General features: G+C 33.4%; 3 protein-coding genes and 1 pseudogene across 3 annotated transcripts; 1 reads left to right on the top strand and 3 right to left on the bottom strand.

Annotated features, from left to right (window-relative positions):
* LOC104756234 lies at window positions 1,277-3,069 on the bottom strand (annotated as a pseudogene).
* On the bottom strand, window positions 5,847-7,954 carry LOC104734723 (endoglucanase 15-like). Its single transcript, XM_010454360.1, has 4 exons — window positions 7,723-7,954; window positions 6,967-7,620; window positions 6,604-6,885; window positions 5,847-6,341 (listed from the first exon to the last, which is right to left on the bottom strand). The coding sequence occupies exons 1-4, from the start codon at window positions 7,948-7,950 to the stop codon at window positions 6,024-6,026; spliced, it is 1,482 nt and encodes a 493-aa protein (XP_010452662.1). The 5' UTR covers window positions 7,951-7,954; the 3' UTR covers window positions 5,847-6,023.
* Window positions 10,939-11,907, bottom strand: LOC104734732 (protein GLUTAMINE DUMPER 3-like). The gene has a single exon (XM_010454372.1). The coding sequence runs from the start codon at window positions 11,816-11,818 to the stop codon at window positions 11,372-11,374; it is 447 nt and encodes a 148-aa protein (XP_010452674.1). The 5' UTR covers window positions 11,819-11,907; the 3' UTR covers window positions 10,939-11,371.
* On the top strand, window positions 20,327-21,058 carry LOC109127060 (uncharacterized mitochondrial protein AtMg00810-like). Its single transcript, XM_019231292.1, has one exon. The coding sequence runs from the start codon at window positions 20,327-20,329 to the stop codon at window positions 21,056-21,058; it is 732 nt and encodes a 243-aa protein (XP_019086837.1).

The raw sequence follows: 22,367 nt of genomic DNA on the forward strand, positions 1-22,367 counted from the left end.
TGGAGACAATGATGAGATTTGAAGTGAATGTGTGGTTGGGTGATTTCTGGTCTAAGCAAAGGCCACAGGGACAAAAGGATGTGTTCTTGTTGTTGTGGTCTCATCTCATGTCCTTGATTTTGTCTTCCTCTCAAAGCCATTGTTGCTCTTTGGCCTCTACTTTTTTTTTATTTTTTTATTGTATCTACTTATCTTATTTATCAATCATATATAAAATGATTAAGATGTTAGTAAGATCAATCATTTCAAACATAAGTAGCAGAAAAATAATATGAAATGAAAAATTGTTTTCAAAGGGTTGGTAGAAGGGAGTGTGAGCCATGAATGGCTATCCAAAAGAGGGAACATATATATTTAACTTTTTACAATGAATAAGACTTTGAGAAGACATTAAGTACACAATAACAAAAGTAATTAGAGGGTAACAATACAAATGGACCAAAAGGTGCTATCAACAAACAAGACGTTGAAACATATAATTACATGTGCAATTATGCACCCAAGATTACTTGGCTTTGTTTGTCTTATACTACACAACACTAACCTCCGTACACATCACACACGTGCAATTGATATCTCAAACTTGGGGATCTTAATTAAGCCAGCAATGAAAAATTGATATAAGACATTTTTTTTTTTATAAACCATATATTTTTACATTAAAAAGGTTCCCCTGTATAAAAAATTATATTTTCTTATCTCATATGATTTTAGAAATTACATGGACGAAATAAACACTCCCTGACAACAAATATTATAAGATATTCCCTTTAAATTTTGTATCAGCTCATGGTTGTTCAATAGTTGCAATATTGAAAATTTAAAGACCAAGGTGCAAGTTCACCCACTATATTTGTAACCATAATTAGCCGGTATAAATGAATTAAAAATAGAAATATCTTCCAATTTCTATCACAAGTTTTGAAGAGTCTGAGTTTTGTTTGTGAAATTAGTAAAGTAAAGTAATCATTATAGCCTTAATAATATAATGTTAATTAATACTCCTTCCGTTTCAAAATATAAGATATTTTAGAGAAATCTTTTGTTTCATAATATAAGATGTTTTCAAATTTTAATGCAACTTTTAGATTAGTTTAGTATTTTATATTATGCAGTATTGTTTCTGAATGGTTGAACTTGTTAAAAGTAAAATTTCTTAATCTGCGTGTTTTAATTAAAACATACTATATTTTAAAACGGAAGAAGTATGTTTTATTTGCAAGCCTAAATACGAGGTCTAAAAACGATATTACTTACAGAACAGAGAGAGGTAAGATCAAGCAACGGCGGCCAAGACACCAACAAGTGGAGCAGCGGTGACTGGTGCAGGTTCAGCCTCCTGATAATCAGTCCTATCATCTCCGTAAACATTGTTATCGTTGGGTCCTCCTACGACTGCTCCGACTAAAACGTTAGGGTTTGGTGCAGGATTGTGAAACCATGCATCAAACCCTTGAGTGCACGCCACAGGTGTTTGGTCCATGGTGATCAATATAATTGAGGCTGCTCTATGATGAGGTCTTTCGGGATAATTGGTCCCAAATCCAACCATGTAGCTCATATTCTTAGGGTTCGACCCAAGTATATAATCTATCTATATGATATTTTCATTGACATAAGATATTAGTAAATAATATAAGAATAAATAGGTAAATATATATATGAAAAAAATCTTGATATCATTTCAAGAAAATGTCTTATGGTTGGTACTATATTAGGTTGAACTACCTGAGAACGAGCGAGGTTGAGAAGATCAGAAGCTTCAAGAGCGCCATTAGGACAATGGATGGAGGCTTTTGCGTCTTCAAGATATTTAGAATAGGCATAGAGGACGAAGGAAGCGGCAGCGGTGTATTGGAGGTTGTTCCACGGCAAGAACCAGAGCAAACCACCCGGGGTTTTCTTAACGTTATTGGAACCTTTTTGAGTACAGTTGCAGATAAACTGTTTCGCCATACTCTTGAACTCTGCGATCTTTCCATTGCTCTCTACTTTACATTCAAATGCAAGCTGCATTTGCACAACTTTGTGTTATGATTGTTTCTTGTTACATAAGTTACTGATGTGTTTTCTTTAGTATAATAGTGATAACTTACCTTGGCGACCAAGACTTGTGCACCCACAAACTTATCGTCCCACGCGAAAACAGTCCTCGGACCTCCGCTACCAGATGCTTGTGTTAGATAATCGAGGTAAGTCTGGTCGTTGGTGGCATGGTGGAGCCAAGCTGCAGCCCAAAACAACTCATCTTCGTATCCACTGCTCGCGTAGAAGCCACCCGCATTAGAAAAGGAGTTTTGGTAAACGCCAGGGTGAACCTTAGCGAATTGAAATAAATCTTTTGCATGACCAATGAGTATATTGGCATAAACTTCATCAGATGGTGCAAAGGCTACAGAAGCGGCAGCCATTGATGCAGCTGTCTCACCTGCTAGGTCAGCTCCTGGATGTTGAGCATCAATGCGATATGAAGGACGCGGAGTGGTCATATCCAGCACCCGTGGTCAGGGTATCCCTCACCCACTTGTCCATAAAGAACATCAAACTCGGGATGGGCTTTGATGAGATAGTCAGTAGCCCATTTGAGAGCCGCAAGGACGTTTTCGTACTCTTGATGAACCTTAAGCTGCGACGCCATCTCTATACTGCTCCAAGCTAACATTGTTGTCGTGAACGCCATCGGAAATCCAAACTTCATGTTGTCTCTGGCATCATAATACCCTCCGGTGAGATCAACCTATGATTTTTCACAATTAGCAAATATCATACTGAAATCTAACAAATATACATTACAAAAAAAAAATGAAAATATTTGGGACAAAGCTTAGGATTTGGGTTCTAAATTACATGAACATCAGAACCTTCTCTAAGTGCAGAATCTCTTCTCCAAGCAACTCTTTGGTTCGGTGGTAATTTTCCAGAGCGTTGAGCTTCGAAATACAGAAGACTCTTCGTGAGAGCTTCTCCATAATCTGTAGAGACAGCTCCACGAGCCATCGACATAAAAAATAACACAATGCAAATACTTGTCCATAAGCATTGTGGAGATCCATTTTTTAATTGAGACATCGTTTGAAAAAAAAATTAGACGATCTCAAGACCAATTTGAACGAACAATTGATTTTACTTTGTTTCTTCTGTTTGTCATATCTATGTAGTATATATGTGTTCAACTATTTATAGAGAATCTCTATAAGATGGAATCTATGGCTAATTAAAGATCATTCACATTCGTATTTTTACAAAATAGAACAATATTTGCAAAAAAAATTGTAGCCTAAAACTTATCAAATTAGACATCTTCTCTCATATATCCTACCTAAAAGATATAGATAAGAGACCATAAGGGCATCATTAGTGGCAATTTCTATTAGGGATATTCTTAATAAAAAAATTAAAAAATAATAATAAAGAGAAACAACAGTTGAGGAACGTTTCTTCTCAGAACAATCTGAGAATCGTTTCTCTTGCCACGTGTCAACCTACTATTAGTCAATTTTTTTTAGATTTTTTATTTAAATATATAATAATATTAAAACAAAATTAATTAAAATACATTATACAAAGAAACCAGGTGGCGTTTCTCGGATGATGATGGTCTAAGGCATGTGTACTTAAATTATAGCTAGGCTATTTCTTATAATACTATACTCCTTCTAATGTTTCTATATATAATAACAATCTATACTATTAAAGTATAAGTACTTTTTTTTTTTTGTCAAACAAGTATAAGTACTCATGAACCAACTTTTGAACTATGATTTTGTTTTGGTAATTTTTTAAATAAAAAGATTAGTAATCAATATTTATTCATACATTAGTATATCATTGAAATAAAATTCTCTAACCTTTCAAATTAAGTGGGATATGCGCAGGTTATTTAATACCCGATTAGTTGACCCGATTATTTCTTCAAATATATTTATTATGTATTAAATCAACCATAATGTTGCATAAATCTTAATCGGTTAGAATACTTAATTAAGAAAAACATATACATCAGAATTAAATAAGGAAAACTCTGTTATTAGTTTGTGATTTTGTAAAAAGTAATTTAAAATCTTAACAAATTTGAGTTATTGGATTCAGACTTTTATAAAGTCATTAAAATTTTTGTGTTATTCAATTAAAACAAAAGAATCTAGGATTGTTAATGAATTCAATTATTATGTTATTGGTTCATGATTTTAGATACTTTCTTTACAAAATAAAGTTATAGAAAATATTACAAAAATACATGGATTGTTTGGACCACTTTACAAGATTTTAGAAAACTAATCAACAAAACTCTCTAGTAATCTTTAACAATCTTTCACTTATTCACTTTTAATAATTATTGTTGAACTCTTCAAAACTCTTTATAAATTAGAATCCAATACCATCCCCTAAATATTTTAGGAAAAACAAAAAAAACAAGAAAAAAAATTACAGTTAATATTTGTTTATATTTTTCTTCACAGTTTTAGGAACAAATAAATAAATCCAGTTTAATTTTGAAAAGCGTTTAAAATAAAAATTAAATTACTTTAAAAGGTATTTTACAATAGTAAAGTATTCATTATAGCCATAATAATATAAAGTTAATTAATATATAAGATATGTGAAATTAATAAAAATCAATTCAAAGTTATTTTAATGGATATATAAAATATATCTAAAAATCAAGTTATTTGTAAATACTCTCTAAAACATAAGATATGCAAAAATAACTTTAAAAAGATCTTATGTAGTTAATATATTTTGTAATCATAAATAAAAATAAGATATATATTTATGAAAATAAATTATTTCATGGATTACATTTTTTGTTTAAAAAAAATTCTAAAAAATTCATTAAAAAAACAAAAAAGAAGCAAAGAAATTTCAATTTATATTAGTATTTCTAAATAGTAATTACCCTAAAATAAGTATTTAAAACTATAAAATTCAATAATTAAAATTGGTTGACTATATTGTATTACTATATATTTATGCAAAATTGAATATTAATAAGTAACTTTTTAATTTATTTACTATGTACAAATCTTCTATTGCAGAAGGAAATAAATTATATGTCAAAAAATGTGAGAAAAGCATAAAATTTAGTTATGTTCTTACCCAACAATTTTGGACGATAAAAATTGTCTAATAGTTAATTATTTTAAAGAGAACAGTTATGAGACATAAAAATTTTTACAGGTAGGGACAAGATGAAACAGAACGGGACAGGACAAGACGGGTTGGACGAGATGTCTTTGCCATTCTAAAATAGTTATGTGTAGGTTATATACTTGCAATAGTCCAAACTAAAATCAAATTAAAATCTGATATTTGAATTTAACACCTTTAAGCATACTCCTATCGCTTAAAAACTGCAAAAGGATCATTGTATATATGTTACTGTGCGGAAGATTAATAATGTCTAAACTATGTACTTATCTAAATATGTTTTAACATTTACCATGTAAGTAAACTAAATATACTACTTATTTACGGTTTATGCATTTTAAAATTTACATAAATTAATTACAACATGTGTCATCTTGTGTTGTAGCATGGGGAATCATCTAGTTTGAAGTTTAAAATGAAAAATTTTAATCCATGTATAGAACTTACTTTTTGGCATAAGAGGTACAATATATTTTGTATAAGATGTACATCATATGTATTGGTTTTTCATCAGTTTTAAATATTTGTTGATTAATTGAATGATGATAGCTATACAGTTGTTACAATATTATAAAAGTTGGATATCTTTGATTTTTTTTTTTTAGAAGGCGATCAACAGAGAGTTTAACAACTTCCATGAGAACCAAACTAAACACTTATAACCAGACCTTAACTGAACCGAAATCAGTAGTTTCGAAAGTTTTATTACATTAAGTTATTATTTTCTTTTGACAATACATCAAGTTATTATAACATATCAAATTTTGTTTTTCTACCCTTAGACCTAAAACGTTAGTTGCTAGAGCGTCTTAGGAAATGAAGTTCAAAGACAGTCATACATTATTAGGTAGAAACAAATAGAGATATAACTAAGGTCATGCGATAGCAGCCAAAACACCAACCAAAGGAGCAACCGTGACTGTATCAGGCTCACCGTGCTGAGGATCAGACCGGTTATCTCCATAAGCATCGTTCTCGTCCAGTCCACCTACGATTGCTCCAACCAAAACATTAGGATTCGGTTTGGGATTGTTGAACCAAGTTCCATACCCTCCTTTGCATGTCACCGGTCTATGATCCATCTTGATTGACACTATGGAGGCTCCTCTATGGTGTGGTCTTCTAGGATAATTGGTGCCGTATCCAACCATGTAGCTCATCTTCTTGGGGTTTGACCCAAGTATGTAGTCAACCTGTTACATGGACCATGTAAAATATTATTTTTATGTTGACGTATGAAACTTTTAATTAATCCTCACGTAAAAATTATAATATCTACGAAGACATTGTTCTCTCTTGTTGGCTGTGGCCATTACGAACATCTATAAGTGCATACTGTCTCTTTTTCTTGTATATTTTGTTAAAATTAAGTTTTGAGGATTCTCAAAACTTGATTTAATTAGTCTCAAAACTTGATTTAATTTGAAAAAGAAGTAAAACGAATGCCTGCCTAACCTGGGCCCGAGCGAGGTTACGAAGCTCAGAAGCTTGAAGGACGCCACGGGGGCATCGGACCGATGTATGTGCAGCGTCAAGGTATTTTGCATAAGTGGCTAAGACGAAAGAAGCGGCGGTTGTGTATTGGAGGTTATCCCATGGCAAGAACCAGAGCAAACCTCCTCGAGTCTTCTTAATGTTGTTGGAACCCTTTTGAGCGCAATTGCAGATAAATTGCTCCGCCATACTCTTGTATTCAGCCATCTTCCCTACGTTCTTCACTTTGCCTTCCAAAACAAGCTAACATTTGCACACAAAGAAAAGTTAGTCAAGTGTCGTGCAAGTAATAAGGGGATGGTCTAGGGGATTCTCGTAACCTACCTTGGCTGCCAAGACTTGTGCTCCCAAGAACTTATTGTCCCACGAAAAAATGGAGCTCACACCTCCGCTACTAGAAGCATGTATTAAATAATCGAGGTATGTCTGTTCTCCAGTGGCCCGGTGAAGCCAAGCCGCAGCCCACAACAACTCGTCTTGATAGCCGCTGCTTGTGTAAAAGCCAGCCGCCTTAGGAATAAAGTTATGGTAGACCCCGGGGTAAGCTTTAGCGAAATTGAACAGACCTTTTGCGTGATAAATGAGTGTTTTGGCATAAACTGCATTAGACGAGGCAAAAGCCAATGAGGCTGCGGCCATCGCTGCTGCTGTCTCGCCCGCCAGATCAGCACCTGGATGTTGAGCATCAATGCGGTATGAAGTACGTGGAGTGGTCATATCCTCGGGTCTCATCCAACACGCGTGGTCCGAGGCACCATCGCCCACTTGTCCGTACAGGACATTAGGCTGAGGATGGGCATTAATGAGATAGTCGGTGGCCCACTTGAGAGCCGCGAGGGCATTTTGGTGCTCCTTGCGGGCTTTAAGCTGCGATTCCATCTCTACACTGCTCCAAGCTAGCATGGTCGTCGTGAACGCCAAAGGAAATCCAAACTTCACATTGTCTCCGGCGTCGTAATACCCTCCAGCGAGATTAACCTATTTTTATAGTTAGAAAATAATTAATTTTACTTCAAGAAATATTCATCACACAAAACATAATGAGAAAAGAAAAGCAAAAAGATTGGGTTTTAAAATTACATGAGCATCAGCACCGTCTCTGAGTGCAGAATCTCCTCTCCAAGTAACTCTTTGGTTCGATGGCAATTTTCCAGAGCGTTGAGCTTCGAAATACAAAAGACTCTTTGTGAGAGCATCTGCATAATTTGCATTTTCAGAAACGTCTCCACGAGTAACCGATAATAATAATAACAACACAATGCTAATGCCTTTGATTTTGGTGAAACATTCTGATGATACACTAGACATGGTTGCAAACGTTTTTTTTGCATATATTCGATTGTATCCAAATATATCATATTTATACTAAATATATATATACACACATAAATTATATACTAAAAAGACATTTAATTTTCACTATATATAGTCAATGAATGGTATATATGGAAAAAAAATCCTGATCCTCTTTAGACTATATAGAGTAAGAAATTTAAACCAGGTCAAACACAACTTAACAAAAAAAAAAAAATGGTAGGAGCTTAAAAAAAAAATTTGATGAGTGCAAATGTGTTTCTTTCTCAATAATCTAATAATCAATGACGGTACCAGAAAATGTCATGATCCATGAGTGGAATTTTGGATTCTAAATAATGGAATGTATCACTTCTGGCGATCTCGATCAATTAATGTACTAAATCTTTATGGAATAGGCAACATATATAATGGAATGGTATCACTTCTGGCGATCTCGATCAATTAATGTACTAAATTAGATTTTATCCCGTGGTACACCGCGGAGCTATATTTTCAGAAAAGAAAAATATAATTTGATTAGTAGATTAACTATATATATATATATATATGAGTATATGACTAATGTTTTTTTAAAATTTTTATCCCTTATATTTATACATTAATTAAAAAATTTAACCCATGTTCTAGCATTTGATTAATAATATTTAAAATTTATGAGATTTTAACCCATGTTTTATGATATTTTTAACACTTATAAATCTAAAGATTCATAATATTTTAATTTTTATAAGTTTAACATAGGAATAATCATTTTTTTGAAATGGTGTTAAAATAAAAAAAGTATATTTATTTTATTTAATAATTTAGGTAGAACTAATTAGTTTCTATAAATACATTTCGAATTTATAACAATTAAACCAAAATGTATGGCATATGCATCTCTAACAATTACTATGTATAACAATTAGTTTTTATTAAAAAAATGAATTTAATTAAATATTTAATGTGAGTGGCATTCTCTGTAAATAGTACTGAACTTCAAGATTTATTTCATAATTGTCTTCAAAAATGTATATATAGATCTTTATGGAATAGGCAACATATATAAAAGTTTCAATGAATAACCAAAATTGCACAGGGGTACTACTTAAATATCGTTGTTTTCATTGTGTCACCGTTTGAATATATTCCCTCTGTTTCAAAATATAAGATGTTTTAGAGAATTTTTTTGTTTTATAATATAATATGTTTTCAAGTATATAATATAATATAATATAATATAACTATATATCTATGCAAAATTAAATATTAATAAATAGTTTTTTAATTTACTTACTATGAACATATCTTCTATTGCATAATGAAATAAATTATATGTCAAAAAAATGTGAGAGAATCATAAAATTTAGTTATGTTCTTACCCAAAATTTTTGGACAATAAAAATTGTCTAATAGTTAATTATTTAAAAGAGAACAGTTATGGGACATAAAAAATTTTACGGGTAGAGACGAGATGAAACAGGACAGGACATGACAAGACGGGATAGGACGAGATATTTTTGCCATTCTAAAATAGTTACATGTAGGTTATATACGTTCAATAGTCCAAACAAAAACCAAACTAAAATCTGATATTGGATTTAACACCTTTAAGCATACCACTATCGCTTAAAACTGCAAAACCAGCATTGTATATACAAAGGATTAACGATATCTAAACAATATACTTATCTAAATATGTTTTAACACTTACAAGTACTTAAACCAAATATACTACTCAACACTTTTTAAAATTTCGAAATTATAGAAAACACATAAACCAAAACATTTTATACATTCAAAATATATGTAAACTAATTACAACATGTGATATCCCGTGCTACCTAGTTCCCTTTAAATTTTGTATCAGCTCATGGTTGTTCAATAGTTGCAATATTGAAAATTTAAAGACCAAGGTGCAAGTTCACCAACTATATTTGTAACCATGATTAGCCAGTCTAAATGCATTAAAAATAGGAATATCTTCCTATTTCTATCACAAGTTTTGAAGATTAGTTTGAGTTTTGTTTGTGGCTCACAATCTTCTATTATAATTTTTTTTTTTTTAAACATAGGTCATTCTAGTTTAATCAACTGTTGGATCAAAATGTTGGCCCAAAAATATGTGTGAGAGAACAAAGTGAATATAACTACAATGTCTACAATGGGCTCAAAGAAAACCTAATACTAGCCAGCATCTGTTTTCAAGACCCAATAACCAATTAGTTTTGATGCAAGGTGGATGGTTCAAAGTTCAAACACATTTTAACATTCTAACACCTAGCTCAAACATGTTTTGTATCCTTGTTTTGAGCCGAATACTTGCCGACAGCTTTATTGAATGATAGAACTAATAAAATAAAACTTTGTATTGTCTTTAGTTGGTAGTTAAACTACGCATCATCATGCAACCAAAATATAATATAGCCTCTATTTTGACGTTGTCAAATAATAATTAAAAACCTCTATTTTAGCAAGAATTTGACGGCTATTCATAGATCATTCACAATTATTGTTGGTAATCCATTTTAATCAAGTGATTTGAAAAATGCAGATGATTGTATATTTAAAGAATGCATAGCTGTAAAGGTATAGAAATTAGCAACCTAGCTAGAGATAGAAGATAAGATGGAAACGGATAAACAAAAAAAAGAAGCAAACCTAGTGCGGTTAAAAGTCATTTTCCAAACTTATACTATAAATATTCCTTTCACAAATTATGCTACAAAATGAAATTGAATAATTAAGACAATAGGGTCAGTAGATTGAAGCTAATCAACTGCTTCACCTCGCCGCATCAACTTAGAGTTAAGACTTAAGACAGACACCTATAAGAGAATTTTAAATCAGACATTCTTCTGCACGTGCATTCACACGTTGCCTTTGGTGCTCGCTTCAATTTTCTCACCTGAAGACTCTTTCATCTCCAAACTTTGTTTTTTTCTTCTTTGGTTCGGACCACTTGTCACATTTATCCTATGAAAACACATGTACTCAACCTTACCATAACAGTACAATTTTATTCATTCACATCATCACTTTCTTTTTGGTGAAACTGAAACATAATCAAGAAATATAATCACAAATCTCCCCATTCATATAGTCTAAGAAATTTACACTTTTTTTCCTTCTCATCATGACCTAGAATTGGAACAAAACTGGTGAATTACTAACTTATAACTAAAAACAAAAACCTAAGCAAAAGCTAAGATTAAAAATACACAAAACACAAATCACTTCCTAACAATCCAATCCCAATTTCTTTCCACCGTAAGGATTATTAGGTTTAATCTCATCATGTAGAGTTCTGACCCGACCCGACTACCCGATGCAACCGGGTCAGATGCTTCAAACAGTTCTTCAAGAAACTGTTTCACAATAGAAGATCGATCCTCTGTTTTTTGTCTCATCACTTCCCTCTGTTTTTTTTTTCTCAATGTGTCGCCGTACCGTTACTTTCACTACTCTGCCGCACCACCTGATCACTACCCTTCACGTCATCATCTACATCGTCGTCATCATTATCATCACAAGTACAAGTTTTTTCCGCCGGCGTAGCCAGGTAAGTTGGTTTAACATCACCAGCCATAATCACCAAGAACTTCTCCGGCAAAGCTACTACAGGCTTCACGGCCATCTTTTCAGGTTTCGCATCTCCGGCCTCGAGATCTCTCTGGTCTTCCTCGCCGTCAAGGTAACCGGAGAGACGCCAATAAGAGCAAGCGAGGATTAGAAGAGCAAAAGCTATAAGACCAAGCATGGCAGCTAAACCACCAAAGAGATATGGAACAGGTGAATGCCACGGTGAGTGAGGTCCTCCCATGGTGGTTCTGTTTCCGTCGACGTTTTCTCTCGGAGGGTAGTATTGTCTTCCTTCCATTTTTTGCTAACAAAGAGATAGAGAGAAAAAGATAAAGGTGGCTTTGTTTGTGAATAGAGAAAATATAAATTTTGGTGTGAGGAGGAAGATGAGTGAGGGAAGGGTTTTATAGAAGAGAATAAGCGAATTAACGTTGTGGATTGTGTGTGACGTATAAATTTTATTTTTAAAATATTTTGCGTATGAGATTTGTTTTAGTAAATTCATGGAATTTTTTTTATTATTATTTTATATACTTTTGTTTTGTAGAGTAAGTTTATAGAAAAAGGCAATATGAATTCAGTTTTCGTTTATCCAATTATCATCAATGATTATATGGAGTCGTGACGTGAGTGCATAACTTATGTTCTGTCTTATTTTTGCCGTTTGCTAAAGTAATTGAGGTGGTGTATCTAAAAGGACTAACCAATACATATGTTGTAAAAATAAAATAAAACTTTTAGCAGTTTTTTTCCTCATATAAATTTCAAATACACTTTTAACATAAACCTTGAGATCACAAGTTTTTTGTTTTGTTTGATTTTAGGTTAAATCTATTTCAAAAACTGAAGATAATTTTCATGTGTGTGTGTTATGTAGTGTTTTGAGAATAAGTTTACATGCATAGATGAGGTTATATGTTACATCGTATACATATAGGCTATAGCGAGACGTGTAATGATGAGTTTGCGCTGGTTAGGTACTGGTGAATGGTTGGGACCCAAGCACATTTTAATGTGGTCTGTTTCTTAATCAGTATTCCATGCTACTTTTAAGCTTAATCAGTGGATAATTTCAAAAAAATATCTCCGATTCAATCATACTTCGAGGATAAACGAAGGGATTATAATATTAGTAATCATTTATTGTAACATTTAAACACTGTTTTAGATAATTTAACTAACCATTCACATAGTGTCGAATCCACTCGAATTAAATATGGTATGACTTTATGAAAATATCTACTTAGCTAGTGGTTATAGAGTCTTCATTAGCGACAGCTTAAGCAGCTTAAAGATAAAGATTAACACATCTACTCATTTACTATTTCTTTCTCTGATTTGAGTTGAGAAGTATAACCTAATGATTGATGATGATAGATAAAGAAACACTCTGAAGAAGAGAGAAGGTTTAAAGAGGCAATGTAATAATTAAGGGGAATGAGATAAGGACAAGAGACTGACCAAAAACGGTTCCGTTAAAGCCGCTAGATTTTAGGTGAGCGATGCAAACGTGAAGGGATAGCCGGAAACGTAATAACCGTTAACGCCAAACAAGTAAAGTGAACGTTACCTAAAACAACTCAAAATACATGTTTTCTTGTAATGTTCTTATTTCGAGTTCCAGTATATATATATCAATAACCGACATTATTGCAGCTCCATTATATTGATTTTATATCTCTATCTACCAGTGAAACCTAGCGATGTGTGTACGTTTTATCATAAATCACGTGAACACATAAATCTTTCGAGAATTGGAAATATAATATTGTTAGTAAAAAAACAAAAAAGAAGCAGAAGGTAGCCCACCCACCACCATGAAATGCTTTTCAACAAGTGACTAACGATTTTATGATGTATAATGTACTATGCAGCGAAATCATCACTCTAACAAGAACATACCAAATTGTGCGTTTTAAAATTATTTTGATGTAAAGATTAGAAGAATACAAAAATGTATACATATTAAAAAACAGGAAAAGTGGAAAACCCCAATGAAAAAAGCTGAAAACAACATACCAAACCATATCCCTGTTGAGGCCTCAATTATCTCATGAATGCTAAAGATTATGCATATATTGTTTTTTTGTGCAGAAAAATAATAATTGAAAATATATATCAAAATGAATGACTCACTATATGAGATAAACTGCAAGGGTGAAGGGTCCCATGCTTCGCACAGTCTATATGGATCAAAGTTTATTTGGTCAAGTTCCTATCAATTGTTTTTTCTCGATTAGTCAAACACATTGAGAAAACGATTACAACAAATCAATGAGAACAACACACAACTCACTCTTTATGATTTTCATACTTTTTCATTAGTTTGTTTCACTTGTTAAAAAGATAGCGTTTAAACTTTAAGGCTACGAGTTTTAAGACATCAGATCTATAAAATACTTTCGAATTTTTTTTCTTATATTTGAAACCAATTTAAAAACAACTATATTCGTGCTTAAGTATTGTTCATAATCAAACCTCTATATTATCATAATAGTCTAAATTTTTTTTTAATAATCAAATCGTCCAAAATAAATCATTAAAATATTTCTCTAATAATTATTTTCGATAGTGTACTTTTAAAATATTGTTTTAGGTCATTCGCAGAATTCACTTCCCTCGAATAACCGAAACCATGTGAACAACAATAAACATTTGATCCTCCAAACTCAACCATGTGAACAACATATAAGCATTAGATCCTCCAAACTCGATCAATCTCTAGGTTAGCTTTTTTGGTCTTAACTTGCGAAAATCTACAAGCTACTCACTGTATATTATTTTCTAGCATTGTTTTCTTGTTCTAAATCCATCTTCTATATATTTTGGTAGAAATTTTTTGCATTTCGGTAAAATATGTGGTATATATATTTTTTTCGTTTTGCATTTTCTTACGTTTTAAGATTAGTTTCGGCGCTGGTCCAAAATCTCACACTTATATAAGATAAAACTAAAAGGTAAGGCAAAATATTAATCTTCTCGAGGTCTGCCGGCAATGACAGAATATATGAGGAATATTTGTAGTGTTTGTTCTTGTCGTCTAGGTAAATTTCGTACTGTTCGTATGAATAAAAAGACATATTTGAATAAAAATAATTGATAACAAAGGGGTCCATTCCTCAGCGTCAGCTTCCACTCAGAGGTACACGTCAAGAACAAACGATCATTCCATCATTTCCAATCACTTACGTTTTTTTTTTTTTTTCTATTCCAATCACATACGTTACGTCCTCATTTCCACATTTTTATTCTTTTCATTTTATTTTATCGCTAATGACACAACAAACATAATACTTTTTAATAAGTCCACTAATATTGTGTTACTAATGTTCTACGATTTTATAATTGAATAAAGTTAAGGGAACATTTCTGTTGTACCCACGATCTGCCATCTCGGACAATAGGTGAGTGGGTCTAGGCCGGGTTCGTCTACTGGGCCAAGAGCGAATTAGTTATCGGCCCATCAAGCCCAGAGAAAGGAAGAGAGCGCGGAGATGCTTCGTGCTGGCCAGTTCGCAGTTCGGTCCCGGTCAAAGATTCCCGTATTCAAGATGATTAATTAGACCGCGCAAATCGCGTCCTATTAATGGTGCATTAATTTAGTAATAAATTGGTCGGTATAAATATGTAAGGGGGGTGTCAGTTGTAAGGGATCAGATATTTTTTTTCAGCAATAGCAATACAAGTTCTAATTCTCAAATTCTCTCAATTCAGTTCGAAACTGTTTTACGGCGATAAGCTCCTCCACAATTTAAATCACTTCAGAAAGAGAAGCTCATTCTCAGTTCTCACAATTTCTATATTACAAAACTCATAAAAAGCTTCCAAAGCAAACTATGTTCTGACAAAGATTCCAACCAAATCCCACTCTTTCCATTAATCTATTGCGATTTAAGTTAAACTCTCATTTTCATTATTGGTTTTATATATACATGTGGATTCTCTAAATTATAAAAACCTACAGATTTGGATCCGATGTGTATACCATCCCATATTAAATTACCAGTAGTTAGGAACAATATTATATATATATATATATATAATTAAACAAGAATATTTCTATATATAAATAAATATACCGAAAGAATTGTGTGGTCCGTATCAAATCCCTAATTTGAGTTAAGTATGTGTTCGCCTATTAATGTTGCTTATGCGTGAATCTATATGGAGTTCAACCATTGATAGACAGACACGTTTGAAGTGTTGACAATTAAAAAAAAAAAAATTCGAATATACGAGAGTTTCTAATCAAATTAATGCTCGTAACAATATCTTAAGTACGATCATTATAATACATATATGTTTCGGATGAAAAGAGTTCATATTCCCTCTTTCCCGGTGTTTTTTGTTTTTGTTGTTGGTGGAAAAATGCTACATCGTAGAGATTAGACTATTAGAGGTTTTGCACACAAAAAAAAAAAAAAAGACTATTAGAGGTAAATAAACTAAATTTTAAAAATGTAAACAACAAAAAAAGTGGTACTGCTCGCAAGGAAAGAAGAGAAGATATGTCCTAAAATTAGCATATATTTCTATCAAGTAACAAAATCTATTATCGTGCATGGTGTGAAACTTCCTATCAGATTATATATATTGGTTTAATGTCTTGGTTTAGTCTTTACTCTGGTTTATGATTAAATCATGGTTATTTCAGAGAGTATTTAAGGATCAATCCTGTATCATTGAATCTTTAATGAAGCATTTTATAAGAAAAGTTTGTTACATCTGAAATGGTATCAGAGCTTTTCCTCAATCACGCTTCATTCATCTTCTTCCGCAAACTTTTTTTCTCTTTGTTTTCCGATTGATTCTCTCAGATCTTTCGCGTTTCTCATTCTCTGTTTGATTCTCTTCAATTTGATAGCTCAATCTCTTGATTAGGTTACAAATTTTTTTTTCCGATCGTGTTCTCTAGCTCCGATTCTACTTTCCGATGACGAATCCAGCTGCTACGAGTTCAGATCCTTATGAGAATCCGCTTTTTCTACACGCCGCTGACAATTCTGGTGTGAATCTCGTTCTCGACAAGCTCGTCGGTGAATCTAACTATCATACTTGGCGTCGCTCTATCGTCAAAGCTCTTAACTCGAAGAACAAAGTTGGATTCATTGATGGATCTATCATCAAACCTCCATCCACACATTCTGATTATGGATCTTGGACTCGCTGCAATGACATGGTATGTACTTGGATTACGAACTCAGTCTCTAAGGAAATAGGATCTGGAACAGTTTACTTTGATGATGCACATCTGTTATGGTTGAATCTAGAAGGGAGATTTAGGCAAAATAATTTGTCTAAGGTCTATAGTGTACAAGATCAACTCGATCGGTTACATCAAGGTTCTTTAGATCTCAGTGCCTATTATACAAAGCTTACTACTCTATGGGAAGAGCTAAAATTTTTTGAAGAATTACCTTCCTGTACTTGTGGAGGCTGCACTTGTGGTTGTAATGACAAATGGATCCAGTTATATGAACGACGCAACATCGTCAGGTTTCTAATGCGCTTAAGCGAGTCTTTTACTCAAGCTCGACGACAAATCCTTATGATGGATCCACTTCCAGAGTTCACCAAGATTTTCAACTTCATAGCTCAAGATGAACAACAGCGAAGCTTAACTGTTACATTGCCTCCAGAGTCTCCTGTCTTCCAAGCCTCAGTGAGTTATCAAAAGCCTAAAGGTCATCAACAAGGACGACCTCGTCCTCTGTGCACTCACTGTGGTTTGCTTGGTCACACTATTGCGCGATGTTATAAACTTCACGGATATCCTCCTGGATACAGAACTTCGCCAAATTCTGGACAGAACGCAGAGAAGCCTAAAGGAAGTTACACATCACCGAATGGAGTTCATATGGTGTATTCTCAACCTTCAGACCAGATGATATTCACTCCATCTCCAGAATCTATTCCCCAGGCTCAAAATCAAATTCCACAGAACCAGTTTCTTCCATACATCAATAACACGCCTTATTCTAATGGTCAATCTTCTGCTGGAACTGGTAATGGAGTCTCATACATTCCTGCTGGGAACACTTCTTCTGGTAATGTCAACATATCTGCTCCGTCGGTTAATCACCCTATTAATATGGTGCACTCTGGAAGAAACTTTGTAACTGGCGATAGCTCTCATGGTGGTGAACAAATTACTCAGTTGGTTGCTCAATTGAACAGACAGCTTCAAGGTTCTCCGTATCAAGTCATACGTTCAACTCCTGCTTCACAACATCACGGTTCTATTTCAGCTCAAGGTACCACACTCGTACCTTCTCACTATATTTCTGCTTTTAAACCAGATTTTCATGTTCCTCAAACAATCTGGATTCTTGATACTGGAGCTAGCTGTCATATCTGTTGTGACCTTAGTATGTTCACTGATATCTACCGAGTTGATCACACTAATATCACCCTCCCAAACAACATCACGATTCCCATTCACACAGCTGGAACAGTAAAACTTAGTGACAGGCTTATTCTTCATCCTGTTTTTTATGTTCCTTCATTTCATTTGAATCTCATTAGTGTTAGTTCATTAACAAAATCAAATAAAAACTTATCTGTGCATTTTTATCATGATTCTTGTTTCATTCAGGATCATATTCAGGAGTGGATGATTGGTAAAGGGGATCAATACAATGATCTTTATCTCTTACACCATCAACACCTCCCTGAAACATCTCATCATGTTGCATTTGTTGCTGTTTCTCCTGAGCTTTGGCATCAGCGTCTTGGTCATCCCTCTATGTCAAGGGTTCAGTTCATGTCTTCAAATTTAAATCTTCCTCAGAAACTTTCAGAATTTCATTGTAAAATTTGTCATATGTCAAAACAAAAACATTTATCTTTTCCTTCTAATAATAAAAAAATTTCTGAGGAACCTTTTGCTCTAATACACATAGATGTTTGGGGTCCTTTTCATATCACTTCTGTTAAAGGTTTTCGATATTTCCTTACTATTGTTGATGATTGCACTCGCTTCACTTGGGTTTATTTTTTACATTTAAAAAGCGATGTATCAAAAATATTTCCTGATTTTCTCAAACTTGTTGAGAATCAATATGGTTACAAAGTTAAAAGCATAAGGTCTGATAATGCACCAGAACTACAGTTTAAAGAATTACTTGCAAAACATGGCATTTTTCATTATCATTCTTGTGCATACACCCCTCAACAGAACTCTGTTGTGGAAAGAAAGCATCAACATCTTTTAAATGTCGCAAGATCTCTATATTTTCAATCGAATATTCCTCTAGCTTACTGGCCTGAATGTGTCTCTACTGCTGCTTTCTTGATTAATCGAACACCAACACCAGTTTTAAAAGATAAAACTCCTTTTGAAATTTTGAATTTAAATCTTCCTAATTACATTTTTTTAAGAGTTTTTGGTTGTCTTTGCTATGCATCTACACATTCGCATGATAGGCATAAATTCACAGAAAGAGCTAGAGCATGTGCATTCCTTGGATATGAACCTGGTTTTAAAGGATATAAAGTCTTAGATCTTGAATCAAACAATTTAACTATCACTCGTAATGTTGTATTTCATGAGAACATATTTCCATTCATTGATAACTCCATATCACCCAGTATTACTTTTTTTAATGATTTAGTGGCATCTGATTCTGAAACACAAAATAGTAATAGTTTTTACATATATGATGATTTCGTTATTTCATTACCTGAAGTTAGACCTGTCACTGAGTCACAACCTGTTCTAGTGCACACACCATCACAACCCTCTACCTCGCAAAACACTAGCAATGATCAAACTCGTGATGATATGGTTAACACACTAAGGCCTCGCAGAGAGACACGTGCTCCTAGCTATCTTTCACAGTACCATTGCTCTTATGTTACAACAGAGCCTTCTTCCTCTTCTTCTTCTTCTTTAAATGGTATTGCTCATCCTCTCTCTGCTCATTTGTCCTACGATAAACTCTCTCCTGAGTATCGTCTGTTCTGTTTTGCCATTATTGCTGAAAAAGAACCAACCTCTTTTAAAGAGGCAGTGCTGTTGCAACATTGGCTTGATGCGATGAACATGGAATTGGATGCTCTTGTGAGTACATCAACTTGGGAAATTTGTTCTCTGCCAGATGGTAAACACGCCATTGGTTGTAAATGGGTATATAAAATCAAATACAAGTCAGACGGCTCAATTGAACGCTATAAAGCTCGTCTAGTGGCTAAGGGTTACACACAACAAGAAGGTGTCGACTATATTGATACTTTTAGCCCTGTGGCTAAACTTACAACAGTTCGTCTCATCTTAGCTTTAGCTGCAATTCACAATTGGAGCATCAATCAGATGGACGTAACTAATGCCTTCCTTCATGGAGGTCTAGAAGAAGAGATCTATATGACATTGCCACAGGGATATGTTCCAAGAAAGGGGGAGTGCTTACCAGCGAAACCTGTTTGCAGACTCATTAAATCCCTATACGGTCTCAAACAGGCGTCCAAACAATGGTTTCATAAATTTTCAGGTGTTCTTCTCGATCATGGCTTCACTCAGTCACTATTTGATCCCACCTTGTTTGTGAAATCATATTCTGGAATCTTCCTTGCATTACTGGTTTATGTGGATGACATATTATTGGTGAGCAACAAGGATTCTGCAGTTTCAGATGTCAAGTTATTCCTGGCATAAGCATTCAAACTCAAAGATTTAGGCCAAACGCGTTATTTTTTAGGTTTGGAGATTGCCAGAGCTGCTGCAGGTATTTCAATTTCTCAGCGAAAATATACACTTGAGCTCCTTGAAGAATTTGGCCTACTAGGTTGCAGACCTCAACCAACCCCTATGGAACTAAATTTGAAGCTTAGTACTGAAGCTGGAGAAATATTGTCTGATGCTTCCTATTACAGACGGTTCATTGGTAAACTGGTTTATCTGACAGTTACAAGACCAGATATTTGTTTTGCTGTAAACAAGTTAAGTCAGTATCTTCAAACACCTCGGAAGCCTCACCTGGATGTTGCTTATCGTATTCTTGCATATTTGAAGAATGATCCAGGACAAGGCTTGTTTTACTCGGCCAACTCTACTCTATCACTTCGTGCTTTTGCAGACGCAAATTGGGGAAACTGTCCAGAAACGAGCAGATCCATCTCTGGCATTTGTGTTTTTCTAGGCGACTCATTAATATCATGGAGATCAAAGAAGCAAGATGTCGTCAGTCAAAGCTCTGCTGAAGCTGAATATCGAAGCATGGCCAAAGCTACTTGTGAATTGCTATGGATAAACTCACTACTTGAAGATCTGCAGGTTCGTCTGATTGATCCTATTGTGATGTACTGTGATAATGAAGCTGCACTACATATTGCGAAAAACTCTGTTTTCCATGAACGCACCAAACACATTGAACGTGACTGTCATGTGGTTCGGGAAAGAGTCGCTTCTGGTTTTATGAAGGTACTTCACATAGGCACAGAACATCAACTTGCAGACATGCTCACAAAGGCGCTAACTGAGAAGCAATTCCTTTATCTATTGTCCAAGATGGGACTACATCACCTGTACTTGCCATCTTGAGGGGGAGTATCAGATTATATATATTGGTTTAATGTCTTGGTTTAGTCTTTACTCTGGTTTATGATTAAACCATGGTTATTTCAGAGAGTATTTAAGGATCAGTCATGTATCATTGAATCTTTAATGAAGCATTTTATAAAAAAAAGTTTGTTACATCTGAAACTTCCTTTAGTAATTTTTGATAAAAATGAAAAAGTATGTTCTTCTTTTGAGAAATGGAAGTACAATTATTATAGGAGACATGAATAATACGATTATTTTCTTACAATAAAGGGTAGTCCCACGTCTTAATAATTTGATTTCAATCTTTTTGGAACAACATAATTTTGACCCCCACATGTATACATAGAACAGCACTACTTCCCAAATTCCCTATTGGCTATTTCCAATCTTTTAACATACTACATAATATAATAAGAAATTATTGTAATTTTTTTTCTGTTAATCGTTTACTTAAGCAACAATGTAGTTTTTTTAATCGCCAAACAATATAATTATAATTTTCTATACACAATATTAAAGCTTCCGGGAAACTATATAAAAAGTGGAACAAGGAATCTAAAAGAGAAAAGGATAAAACAAAAAATTATTGAAAAGAGAGTCAAATAAAAAAAGGGAACTCGATATAAAGCTAAGTTTATGTCTGGGTTCTCGCTTTTTAATTAGTAATTTCGTTTAAATTTACAAAATTTATGTCGTCATTTTCTTTATACGAAAACTGTTTTGAGATTTAATCAGCGTAAAGAAACCGAAAGCGTTAACTATATAGCAAATTCCCTGATTGAAAATCTTAACATCTTTATTATTAGTTTGGTTTGGTCCCATCGAAGCTCACTTTAACATTTTTTTATTTAAATCTTCGTTACTGTTTTGTAATAGGCTAATTATATAGATCGAAAGTTTTATTTTTCTCGAAAATCCATTATGGAATCACTATTTGTGCCGATGTACATATATATAAGCTATGGTGTTGTAGCGTACATGATAATTAACTTGCAACTCATACTTATATTTTCATTTTACGTCGTAAACCATATGAAGTGAAGCATCAATACACCAACTCATAGGATTATATATATCGACTCCTATACAAACCAATAAGAGTTATATCCAATCAACTAATCTAAAGTTTTAGTAGGTTTTTGGTAGTTGAAATGTAATTCCTATATTATTTTTGGTGTCAATATTTTGTTTTTTTGTTCATAAAAATGTAGTTTGCTTTATTTTCATCTTTGAGTCGAGATTTGCATGACAATCAAGCAGAAAGTAAAAGACAAAAGTAGATTAATGAGAATGATTACAAAATAAA

Source organism: Camelina sativa, chromosome 2 (genome assembly GCF_000633955.1).
Source record: "Camelina sativa cultivar DH55 chromosome 2, Cs, whole genome shotgun sequence".
Taxonomy (NCBI): Eukaryota; Viridiplantae; Streptophyta; class Magnoliopsida; order Brassicales; family Brassicaceae; genus Camelina; species Camelina sativa.